Source organism: Diorhabda sublineata, chromosome 2, assembly GCF_026230105.1.
Source record: "Diorhabda sublineata isolate icDioSubl1.1 chromosome 2, icDioSubl1.1, whole genome shotgun sequence".
NCBI classification, from domain to species: domain Eukaryota; kingdom Metazoa; phylum Arthropoda; class Insecta; order Coleoptera; family Chrysomelidae; genus Diorhabda; species Diorhabda sublineata.
In genome coordinates this window covers 4,475,964-4,489,891 of record NC_079475.1, presented here as the reverse complement: position 1 = coordinate 4,489,891, position 13,928 = coordinate 4,475,964, and the positions used below count along the sequence as shown (strand labels likewise).

General features: G+C 33.1%; 2 protein-coding genes across 2 annotated transcripts in view; both read left to right on the top strand.

Moving 5' to 3' along the window:
* LOC130453164 (uncharacterized) overlaps nucleotides 1–13,928 on the top strand; it is a 519,843-nt gene that overhangs the window by 140,884 nt on the left and 365,031 nt on the right. The window lies entirely within an intron of this gene.
* On the top strand, nucleotides 7,845–8,834 carry LOC130453175 (keratin-associated protein 10-11-like). Its single transcript, XM_056792785.1, has one exon. It carries the CDS (start codon nucleotides 7,845–7,847, stop codon nucleotides 8,832–8,834), a length of 990 nt encoding a protein of 329 aa, XP_056648763.1.

Genomic DNA, 13,928 nt, shown 5'->3' with positions numbered 1-13,928 from the left:
TTTGTACATGAAACTTGGATTGATCAAGCAGATAGCGGAAGCAATGGACAAGACAGGTAACGCATTTTAATTTTTGAAAACCAAATTTTCTCTTGTTAGTGTTTAAAGTTAAAATCAAGAAAGGAGTTTTTGTGGGTCCTCACATTAGACAACTTCTCCAAGATTCGACGTTTAATGAACACCTAAATCGAAAAGAAAAGTGTTCTTTGCTTTCATTCCAAAACGTATGTAAGAACTTTTTCGATTACTAAAAGAGTGATGATTATGCCGTCCACTTCGAGGAATTGCGGTTAGTGTACAAGGAAATGGGATGTAACACGTCCCTTGAAGTAGACTTCCATCACTGGCACCAATGAAAATTGAAGAGCAGTCTCCTAAGAACAAAGGGTACAGTTCTTTCAAGATTTCGTTAGGATGAAGAAGAGATTTTCAGAGAAGTTTGGTGTACAGTTACCATATATAGATCTTCATGGAGGTTACTGTTTCAAATGTATCAATGTATCATTGCATCGATTATGTGGTCTGGTCCCATTATTTACACAATAACTTTCGGCCTTGACTTGCTGGTTATCACTTTTAACCTTTTTACCTTTCTACAATCGGGCCAGTGAAGCTTCTTAGCTTTGCCCCATTTCAGTAGATCTAGACGAATGTTTGCGGACCATCCCTAAAGTCGGCCGCAAGATTTTCAACATATGACTGCTGCAACCGAATTAAATAGTTCCATAAACTCATTATAATGGAATTCAGAAATTATCGATAAAGTAATACTAGCAGTGGAAAGGTTTTATATCTTATCGAAACTAGTGTGACACGTCCGCTCTAGATAATTCATTCAAAAAATTAAGTATTGATTTTCATTGGGAACAAATCATTGTTATAAGTATGCAAATTTTTGTGTCACAAAATTTCTTCATACTTAGTCTGTAACATCTGAAACAAAACGTGATTATCACAGTCCAATTGATGTTATGTTTCGGTCTAAACTCAATTATCTCAATTGAATATATCTTTATAATTGAGAGATTTTCAATAGATTATTCTGCAACCTCATGAAATTGGCTAGTCAAAGCAAAAAAAATGAACTGAACATTTTTCCCAAATAAGGAGCTATTTGGGTGCGTAAATTAAATATTGTATGTATGTATTGGTTTGTGGTCTGGTATACACTGCGACCCTACAATTTTGTCCCCCTCTCTCGCTGCGATATTGGAGAGCCTAGTGTTTACAGTTGATCCATCTATTCCACTCCTTTTAAAAAGTCTAGAATGTGGAATGGCTTTAAGTGCTTCCTCTTCTATTTCATACGCACCCGAATGTAGTACTCTGGAGTTCTTAGTATTTCACACTTGTGGATAGAGATTTCATCCTTTGTGCAACAAAACCTGCACGCCGCATTACTTGCTAGGTCTAGCGTCTTCAGATGTTTGTTGATACGTACAGTGCCACGTTAGAACTCCTGTTTGTAGTATTTGTAGATTGTTCTTACTTAGGTTGATACATTCAACAAATCTATCTGGTTATAGTTTCTTAGAAAAGTCTTTGTCTGCCTTAGCTCTATAGGTTGTCCCAATAATTGGTTTTGCATTGTTCTGTTACTGATACCACAGAAGGTTTCGGGTCCCATGCAGGGCTTGTATGCCCCCACTTTAGGGAGCTTACGAGCTATTATGAGCTTTATAATAGTTCCTCTCTAAAATGAACCGAACACATTTTTGATTTGATCCCACTTGCTCTTACAGTTTAATATCGAGGTGAAGTTTTTCTCAAAGTTTAACTTTTGTGATGTGATGTAACGTCCTGAGACTTGTCCCAGGGTTGGTCGTTATTTACGAACGGGTTTTCTTTGATGATTCCGTCTCAGAACATTCTAAGTGATGTTTTTACTGCCTCGCTTTCCAGAAGTATGTGGAGAGGTGGGAGATTTAGTTGGGCAAGATTTTATGGCCCTAGTTACACATACGCAAGCTAGTCTTTGTACCTTTGAATGATTGTTCCTCGTGGTATTCAGACTAGTTCTAGTACCTCAAACCACTGCCCGATATGTGACTATTGGTCTCACAATTGCCATGTACATCCCCCGTAGAATCTTTGGGTTACAAACCCAATCCTTCCTGCAAAGTTTCTGCACACCATCGGGGCTTTTGTGGCTTTGTTGATTATCTCTTTTTCATATTTGTTCCAGAGAACTTACTATCTAGTGTGATGGGCTTGAGGTTGAGTTTTTTTTCTCCTAGTGAAGGAAATTAGATAGTTTTTGTTCGGATTGACATTTAGCTCCACTGATCGACTCCACTCTTTTGTATAGTTTAGTCCTCTTCAAATTAAATATTGCGAGGTTTTTTAGAACTTGGCAATCTATTTGAATGAAAATAATTTTGTGCCTTTCCCATGAAAATTGAGTGCTCCATTAGTGCAACAGATTCTACTCATAAAGTATTCCTTATGCAACATTTTACAAAGAAATTTACCTAAATTACTTTTGTTTCGATGACCTCACAAAAGTAGTGGATCTTGATGAGCTAGGTACTTGTTCCAAAATTCAATAATCGCATTTAAAATTGATTCCATGCTAGACGTCGAATTTTCTTCTTAATCTCAGTACTAAAGTTAGGTGAATTTATTAACGTTATTCTGGTACGTATTTGTTATCTATGCATCAAATTCGCATTTCATTTAAGCTCACTCACAGCAAGCTCAAAATATCACTTTTATGATGTTCAACGGGATTTTAATGGTGTTGATAGCAAAATTACTGCAGATAATTTACCAGACTCTAGTCATTTCTAAACCATTTACAAAGTTTTCCTATTTATGTATGCCTGTGCCATTTGTTCCAGTAACAGGGATTCATGATTTATTAGCAACGATCTGGAATAACAATGGAATTATTTTCAGTATTTCATTATTATGTACATTCGGGATAAAAATCGCGGAGATAATTGCCTCTAGTGTCTAAACATGACGTTTGTTGGATATTAATGATAATATTTCAGATAAAAATTTCCAAATAATGGAATATCAGCTAAATTTTTATGAAATTAACTTCTGTTGGCTATTGAATTATTCTTCATATATGCGATTTTTATAAAATTCGTGTGCTAACTCTGGATTAATTGCGGATGCATAACTTCCGGTGTCGACTGAAAAGTTTGTACTAATATATTGAACTCTGAAAGTGATGAATTTGCTTTCAAACCGTTCACTAACATATCTGATTCTGTGGACGTGAGTAAAATCCTGAATTGCACTTTGAGGATAGTTAATCGAAATCATATCTCAGACGTACATAATTGTTCAACATGTGTTGAGATTGGTATCATAGTGATCATATGGGAATTGGGTTTCAATTCAATTCAAATGAATCAAGGTCAGTTTGATATATATATTTTAGACTATTATTTTTTATTTGCTGTTTTTGATTTGAACTTAACAATTTTAAGTTTTCCTCCTGAAATGCATTGCAGTTTAACCAAATTATATAGCGTATACGAGAGTGAGAGAAAAATAACTAAATTTGGGATGAGCCTAAAAATTAAACTTTTGACAAATTCTATAACTAATTTCAACCTGTGTAACTAACAATGATGTAATATTAGTAAACCAGCTAGTCTCTGAGAGAAACAAATGCTGAGGTGCCAACAAACAATCAAATAATTAACGCAAAATTCGACATAGTCAGTGTAGCTGTTTGGGAAATCATCCCTCCACAATTTTTGATCAACTGAATAATTCTATTAATTGATGTGTAAGGTTGACATCCGCTTTTCTGTGGCAGTCGGCTTTAACCAGAAAAGCTCAAACAGTTTAATTTGTTACCATGTTATATGTGGTAATAGACGAACATTGATCGATGCACTGGGAAAGTGTGATTTTTTCGAAGTAGATAACACTGGTTTAGTTCACTTCAATATGAAATAGTTTCCCTATATTCTACAATTTTTCTGTTCCTTATTTTATCTGAAAAAGACTGTTGCACCGTAATTTTCTTTAGAAGAAGATGTACTTTAGTAATAGAAAGTGAGTATGAAGTCTACTGTGATTCAAATAGTTGAATAGTTGACCCAGCAAATGTTGTTTTGCCATATAAATTATATAAACAGAATATTATTTTGGTTCAATAAAAATAACTAACTTACTATAAGTGTATAGGGATGTATTTATGATCGAAAACGTTGTATAGACAACAAGTAATAAGTATATTTCAAATTAAAATTTTTGGTAGCTGTATAGACATCAAAAAGAATCATTCATATGTTTATTATTATTTGGATGAAAATATGCCACACATAGTTGTCCAATAACCATTTTGAAATGAGCCTAATATTCTACATCAGGCTCATACTGGAATGCTAGTCGAAGGAATAAACCTGATGTTATTGCTCGAGGAATTTGTTGGCATTGTTGGCCAATTACTCTACGTCTGTTTACTATGAATTTGTGCGTTTCTCTTCGTTCTTATTGTCTCTGTTGATTCCATTCATTTCGTGTCTTTTGTAATCTTGATTGTTTTAATCGCCTGATGTTCGTGCTCTTATATGCATGAGATTTGATTGTTCGACAACTCAAATTGGTCCCTTTAAGTCTTGTTGGTATTGCTGAATGTATATGTAACAAAAATAAATTAAGTTAAAATATTTATTTGCGAAAAACAGTGACTTAATATTTTATTCGTTTGCTCATTATTTGCCTTTCGTTTCACAATAATAAAACACATATATTTATTAACCATATTTCTGTTTTTATTTAAAACTATTTACAAAAAATGTGAAGTACAATATGTACAGGTACGGTAATGACCGTGTTTATTTACATGAGAGTAAAAACTGTCTTTCATTTATTAATAAATAACTATTGCACTGGAACTTGCTGATAAATTTACTATGAAAATAAAATTAACATGAGAGCATAGAAAAATCGAAATGATTCGTATAACAGTCACTGCTACGATCGATACAAAAAGGAAATTCAACTTATAATTAAGAATTTATCGTATTATAATTATTATATTCCATTGCCATCTTGCAATCCTATTACGGATCTTTGGAGAAAATGAAAAAATTAAAAAACCACAATGGAAAAATAGGGATTGATCGTAGGCGGTTGAAAATTGAAAACATGTATCATAAAAAGATAAAATTGTAAAAAACTTAGTAGTTTACTAGTTTACTACCCTTAAAATTTATGGGAATAGACAAAAGATGTTGTTTGATTCGCAGACCTATCCGATGTACACATAAAATTTCATGAGAATCGGTCAAGTTGTTTCGGAGGAGTTCAGCTAGAAACAACGTAACACAAGAATTTTGTATATTAGAAATTTTATGTGATTATTAATTGCTTCAAATATGCTTCAAATAGTAGAAGTCTTTTTAACAATAGAATGAAAAAAGAATATTAAAAAAAACATCAAAACATCATAAAGATGTCATGATGATCATATTATCAAATATATATATATATATATATATATATATATATATATATTTGATAATAATTCAATTGTAAGTACTAACAATGGAAAACAGTTGATAACCTCATAAGTTTCCAAGTCTGCCAAGGCATACAGTTATTCGATATTCATGAGAAAAATTGGATAAGGTTTCTTAAGTAACAAATGCACAAATGATGCTGTATTCTTCCTCCTCAATAATTTGTACTCTAGCCTAAACAGCCATCACTCCACAGCAACAAATTTTTGTGATTTTTCTGAGGCTTTCTTTTGTGTTAATCATAATATTTTTATCAAAAAATTGTAGTACTATGGTTTTTGAGGAATACCCCTCGCATGATTCAAGTCATACCTTACCAACAGAAGTCAGCTTGTAAGGGTTGATACAACGATGTCTTCTTGCAAGCCAATAGAATATGGAGTGCTCAGTACTAGGCCATATTTTGTGTCTTCTGTTTATAAACGACATAGGGTATCTAGACATATGTGGTTAAATATGTCTATTTGCAGACGATACTAGTTTTTCTTGGAGCAACCCTGATCTCGCGGCACTTCATAGGACCATATCTAGTGATTTTATTAACCTTCATTGAAAGTGCGATTCTGGTCTCTGTATCAATGTTTCTAAAACGAGTTTCAGCATATAAGAATAGATTGCACCCCTTTTTATTAAATAACACCACCATCGACCACCAATTTCAGAAAGATGGTTGCACGGCTATCCACTTAATAACGCGGAGCACTACCTTTACCTACTTACTCTACGTTCAGAATTAGTTAAGGGCTGAATAGTTTACAATGCAAAAAAATGCACAATCAATTGCCAATTGAAATGAAATAGATATCATCTTTTCTCGCATTCTGTAATAATTTGAGGGTATCTACTCTGTAAACGACTTCTATTCTAATAATAACATTCAATACCGAGTATGCTGCAAACTGTTTCATTTTTTGTCAACGACCTATATACTTATTAATACCTATTACTATTACCTATAATTTTGTTAAATACTGTAGTTTTCTTCCATATGTTGAAACTTCATTTCATTTATATCTTTATCAAGTTATTTTGTCTTTTGATTTTTACAAACTTTTGTCTACAAATTGTAGCAATTTTTTAACAATAAAGCATTTCTCTCCTTCTATCTCTACATGCAATATGTAGTTCTGTAATTGATATGGGTATCAATTATTGGTTAATTGTATGATGAGAACACTTTAAGGTTCCATTGCAAAAATTCGTAAACCATATTTTCCCAGTGTAATATTCTGAAAAGCGATGTTCTTTCTAATAACAGAAATCCGGACAAGTGGAAGCTAGTATATTTTCGTGGAATTCTAAGTTAATTGGCTAGCATTTTGTATATTTTCAAGCTTCACTACTTTTTTCAATTTGTAGTGCTCTTTCGAGTTCTTTCAAATTTAGTCTCATTCTATTCAAATATCAGAATCTTCAGTTGAGTAGTACTAATCTCTTATCTCAATGACTATTGCTGTGTTTCTTGTTGTTAGAGAAAGCTTAACCTACTTATAAACTCCTCTTTTTTCAAATAAAAATGAAAGCAAAACTTAATTGAAAACAAAATTTGGCAAACATTCAAATTCAAACATTAAGATTGGGAAACGAATACATCAGTTTGTTGTTCGCATTTCTTTGATGAGCATTTTCATAAAACTGAAATGCTATTGATTTAATACTCGAAAATATATAGTAGAAAAAGTAAGAAACTTCGAGTTTTTGAGGAATAAGTTTAATTCATGTGACCTCATTTGGAATTTTAGAAAACTATCATACACGTGAATGGTATTAAAATGTATTCAGACAGAAATTTAAATAAACTGAATCCTTGATTAATCGCAATCAGAAACAGAAACCGATTTAATTTGGAATACCTATCACTATTTTGTATTGATACAAATTTGTTGTTCAACGAGTTTTCACTATTCTTCCCTCCTGTTTGTTTACATTTTGTACTGTTTGGTCGACATTTCAAAATGAAATGTAGGTACACTGACATCTACACAGCATTTCCAATTATAGGGTATAGATTAAGAAATTGTCAAAAATATTTAACCTCACTCTTTCGAGTCAAAATATATTTTGACACAATCGAATATGTCTATCAATAAAAAGTAAATTTTAGTGGAAAATCAAGGATACAATATAGAGAAATGTGAACTAAATAATGGTTAGGTAGAGAAATTGATAAGGAAGTCATTATTTTTACGCTTGTATATCGATATACATTCAGATATGTACAATATATATTCACATTGTCAACCCCGCAAACCTTGCAGATTATGTCGACTTCGAGCATTCAATCTCCCATTACAGAGGTTTCAACCATGTTTGAAGGTTGGAAAATGGAGAACTTGTCCACGTGGCCCAATTATGTCATGTCAACCTCGTGGAGAAGACATAAAACCATGCACTACTGTTAAACGTTGCGGTTTGGATGAATGTTTCGCGAAAGCTCCACCTCCTCCGAAAATTATATATTTACCCGTGTCTAACAAAGGATGTTGTAAATGTAAACCTAAGAAAAAGTGTTTACCGAAATGTAAACCATGTTGTCCAAGTAAGAAATGCTGCCCTTGTTGTTCCAATGAACAAAAGAAAATATGTAAATCAACGTGTAAGACACTTAATTCGAATTTTGCTTGCAAAGTGGAGACTATGGGATCTAAATTGAGAATTACAATTTATAAACCTTCAAATACTACCGATTGTAAACCTATTTGCTCTTCGCCGCAACTAGAAGTACGTGATTGTCGAGCTGACGCCTGTGAATCCGATTCAACTGTGTGCAAATCCAAAAAGAAGAAGAAGAAGAAGAGGAAGAAGTGTTGTTGTAGTATTTGTCAAAGTCAGAAGACGAGTCCTTATGAATCAACTTCAACTGTATGCAAATGCAAAAAACAGAAAAGGAATACCAACGTTTCTAAATCAAGATGTACTTGCTTGAAACGTGTTCCAATTTCTCACGAATCTGCTCCGAGTATATGCAGAACTAAAAAGAAAAAGAGAAGTATCCAAGTTTCCAAATCTGCTTGTAATTGTACCAAAAACGATGTTTCCACTTGTGAATCGCTAACCAAAGTTTGTAAGCCAATAAAGAAGAAAAGAAGTAATATACCCGGTTCTTGCTCTGGATATAAGACACCTCTCATGACTGAAGTTTTCAAAACTATGAATAACGCGAAATGCCTTAAATCTTCCTCCTCTTCTGAAATAGGTCGAGTAGATGTTTGTGAACCTTCAATATTACGATGCCTAAAATTGAAGAAACCACGAGAAATTACGAAATATCCGATAAAAAAAAATAATTTCAAATGTAAAAACAAATTTACCGAAGCATCTTTGTGGACAGTGTTCCAATAATGTTTTAATCCAAGGTGTACTATAAGTAGAGTAGAGAATTAGTTGATGTTGATAAAATAAAAGTATTTTATTACAACTACATTGAAAATATGTCTTATTTATTTTATTAACATGGATATGTCTTAGTATCATGTGTTTTAATTTGAAGCAAAGCAAACGTTTTGTGTCCAACACAAATAATCTGTTCCAAATGTAATGATGTCATTGATAACTGTATATTTCCATACTCAGATCATCACTTACAGAAAATATTTTATTTGCAAACTGTAAAATTGCCTTTCACTTAAAAAAATTTAATTCGATTGAGGGATAGCTACATATCACTTTGGCGTTTGAATCTATCAGACAGATCATACTGAAGATACCTTCAAAGCCTTCTCCGGCCACGAGTTCTCATTAGAGGTTGATACTTTTGATTGAAATCTGTCTAGAATTTCTATATTTGAGTTGGATGCAGAGCCCCATAGTTGAATCCCATAAATCTAAATTGATTTTAGTGTGATTTTGTATATTAGCAGCTTGTTGTTGATTGTTAGTGGGGATATTTGACCTATTAATAGGTACAGTTAACTGAGTTCTAATTGGTTTCTTTTGGTTATTATGTGTGTGCTCCATTTTAGTCGTCAGTTCAAATGAATTCCGAGGTATATTGCACTCTTTTTTAGCCCTATTAATATCGTTTGTCTGCAATATGTGTGAGGCTATAGCTTGGTCCTGATAGTATATTAGCACAACAGTGTCATCTGTATATATTCCGTTGGTTACGTTGTTGTGTATGGGAATATTAACTGTAAACATAAGATACAAAAAGTGTACTTCCTTGTGGAACGGCTGACATAATTGGATATAAAGTTGTAATGTGATCTTGGATGTTGACTTTGAAGTGTAGGTACGATTCAAGAATTAGGAAAAGGTTGTGCAGAAGATTCATCCTAATTTTGTATGGTAATCTCTCGTGCCAGACATTGTCGAATGCTTGAACGATATCTGAAAACGCACCCGAAAAAGTATTCTTTATCTTCAAAATATTGTTACGCTTTTTTGTGACTCGATAGACTTGTTCTATCGGGGTATGCAGATCTCTTAATCCAAATTTGTGATTAGTCTATTAGCTCCTAGAATCGGTTCTATTTTGGCTTCAGAAAATAAGCGCGGGAAGAAAACATTGATTTCATACCACCCACGTCTTTCCTCTTCTGTAGTTTCATTAAAAGCTATTAGATTGTAGAGATTATTTCTATATTGAATGAAATTCAGTATTGGAGTCATTAGTAGAACTTGTAAATCATCAATTTGGTTCTATTTCTTCTAGTTCGAAAGATATTTTCCTTCTAATCTTCAATTATCTTCATTAGAATCAGACCTGGATAAAATTTTTTGATATAGCTCTGAGTTACATTGATATACCGTGGTATCAATATGCCCTCTAAGATCTAGAGGTTGAAATGTATTATCCTCTTCTTTATTGTTGTTATAGATGCGTCAGCTTCAAACTCACTCCCTGATTGAGCTTTTGAGTTTCTCTTGGTACTGTTATTTAATGACTTAAATTTCAATAACGCTATCACCCTAGTCAATCTAAAATTACTTCGACGTGGATTACATCACATATGCGATGGATTAAATTCTGCAGTTAAGAATCTTGAACCAATTAAGTGTAATTCATCTAGTATTCTAGTAGAATGAAAATCTGTCCAGGTCCGCTCCGTTAAGGTGTTCTTGTCTTATATTGAGAAAAGGCGTTAAATACAATCCAATGGTCCCCAATAATGTCAATAGAAACTTGTTCTTTCCGTTCAGATAACTTCGGGTCTCTTAATTACAGTTTTCCGTACAAGCTAAATATCTTTGAATGTTCAAGTTGTATGGATTTTTTGCCGACGCCGCTCAGTGAGTTGTTGACGGAAATTTCTTTTTTATTAATTTGTAGAGTAGTTTATGAGAAGCTGTAGTGATCTGCGTGGAATTCCATCATTAAAATTCTATCATCATATATTATCTAGTATACAACGTAATTATTTCAATAAGGCTTTGTTATTTATAACTTTTCCCTTATTTTTTGTTTCCTCAAGTAATGTTGTTTAAACTAAAAAAGAAATGGACTCATATTTTTTATATTGTAGTCTCCAAAAATAAATAATGAAAAATAAGGAAGGTTGAGTATATAAATTTAACATGACTTTTGTGACCGGGTATAGCTTACCCGAGAGCTTTCTTCAAATAGCTAAATTCCACCATAGCCTCAAAAATACTGAATAGAGGTAATGTGTTCAACGCCTGGCTCTTATAAATTTAAGCATACATTTCTTTCCTTTTAAGTTGGTGCTCGAATGATTTGTCGATAATTCAGGTATTTCAAATTAGGGATCGTTGTCTGGGAAAAAGCTAAAAATGAGGAAGAAGGTGATAAATTTTAGGATAGTTACATTGTGGATGTAATGGTAATGGGAAAATTCATGAATCTTTATTAGTATCGCATTATCCACAATGTATGATGATCCTGTTCAAGTGATTGAATCTGTTAAACTCGTGTTTATATAGGTATTGGAAATATTATATATTCAGATCATTTGCGCAAATTACGGTTTGAATTTACGTTGAGTTATCTTGGAGGAAATATGTGAGAAGATGTATTTTTTATGATAAATACTAAAAAAGCTGGAATTTCACTCTACCTATAATATAAAATGATGAAAGGATATTTAATACATAATTTGACATCAAAAAAACTTGTTCGTTTAAAAACGTCTTAAATGTGTGAATCAGTGAAATTTCAAGAGTTAAATATTAAAATTTACGTTGTATGAGGAATAGGAAGAGCGGCAACTCCGATTCTATAAATGTAAGATACACGCTAGGCGCCATTTGATTTTTTTAACTTTAATTTTCTTTGGAATATTGAATATTTTCACCGATTATGGAAGAAAACCAGAAACTAAGAAACTACTTGTTTCTTTATTTTATCTCCGACAAGATATATTCAAATTGAAAATTTTGTCAATAGTGTTAAGATATAAAGGAATAAAAATAAGTCTTCCTTGTCATCCTTGAAATAATACCAACATATATATATATATATATATATATATATATATATATATATATATATATATATATATATATATATATATATATATATATATATATAGGTCAAATTATCAATCTGAGTTATTTCTTTTTTCAGATTTTATCACGATTTCTTCAACATTAGATACGAAATTTATTTATTTTAGAACTGAAATTAAGATATTTCCCACAAACAACGATGTAGCTAGTTTGATATGTACTTATTTTGATTGCATGAAATTGCGTGCAATTCCTTGCAAAATCAAAATATTACATGGAGGAATATTGCACGTCGTTTACCATTATTCAAGTCTCTCACAATTGTGTCATGGTTGCCACTAATCAAAATTCCAAGAGAAAAAGTAAATAATTGCCTAACCTCCAACACTAGCAATAATTATATCTGCCTCTTCCTTGCTTTTGAAGTCTGATTGACAGTTTAGCTATAGAATTGGACGAGAAAACAGAAAAATTAGTTAAGAATGGATGAAGAAACATTTGAAAAACTCCTGAGGAAAATAAAACGTATTATTAGTATAGAAACTCATTTCTCTCTAAAATTGAAACTTAGACTGAATAAACAATCAGCTGAGGCTGAGCTTCATCAGTGCATGCTTTTCATCGCGAAATATTGCGTCCTGCATCGCATTATATGTTGAGTGACATCATGTCAAGCAGCCATTAAGACTAGAGTATAGGCAACAATCTCCTTCTTCAGGTGCCATCTCCATTTAACGAAGGTTGGGGACAATTTCGGCATACTTATTTCGGTCCTGAGTGGGGCTAATAAAAGATTATTTGTTCATGCCAGTCCATTCACGTATGTTTTTAACCATGAAAGATGTCTGCACCAGGTCCATGTTTTCCTTCAATTTTTCGTTCTATTTTTAATTTCAATATAACATACTTGTTAAATGACACAATCTGGTGAAATAAATACATTCGAACTGAAGCAAAAGCCCGCATTTACAAGACCGCAATCAGACCTATATTATCCTATGCAGCAGAGACCCGACCTGAGACCTCTAAAACGAAACGGATATTGGAGAATACAGAAATGAAAATAGTTCGAAGAATAGCGGGAAGAACACTAATGGATAGAGAAAGGAGTGAAAACATAAGACAAACATGCGGGATAGGTAATATCAATGACTGGGTACTGGATAGAAAGATAAAATGGATTGAGCACATTGACCGCATGGCGGAAGAACGAATTATGGAAATATCTAGGGACAAATCACCAGCAGGACAAAGAAGCCTTGGAAGACCTAGGAAAAGATGAAGTGACAACCTCCCAGGTGATTGAGCAGAGGCAATGACGTGAAGAAAAACAGGCAATGATGCCTATACACAGCAGGAAGAAGAAGAACATACTTGTTGTTACGGTATATGTGGTCCAGATAAGCGGTCTCTTTTCTCTTTATTGTTGTAAGTAAATCTCTTCCCTTTCCCATACGCACTTCATCGTTAGGTATATGTTGAGTCCATGATATTTTTAGTAGTCTACGGAAGATCCACATTCCAAAAGCCTCGACTCTGTTCATGGTATTCACTTTTAATGTCCATGCTTCTGCCCCATACAAGAGTACTGATAGCACGTACGCCTTTACAAAACGGTATCTGAAGCTTAGGTTCAAGGTTGCGTTTCTCAACTTTAGGAATATGGCTTTAGCTTGTTAAATACGAGATTTTACATCGATTTCAGGGTCTATATATGTCGTTATGCAGCTGCCAACATCTCTCGGTGTCATAGATGTTTGTGATTAGTTGTGGGTTTGGAAGTCTTGTTGTGGCTCTTACTTTTGTTTTTGTTACATAAATTTTCATGCCTAGTTGATCTCCTTCTTCTACAACTTTGTTGATTACGCGTTGAAGGGCTTCTGGATTGCCTGGAATGATAATTGTGTCGTCAGCATAACGTATACTGTTTAATATGCTGCCGTTAAATTTTATTCCATCCTCGTCATGGCTTATTGCTTGGTTAGATATGTGTACAGAGTACATATTAAAAAGTATTGGCAACAAAAC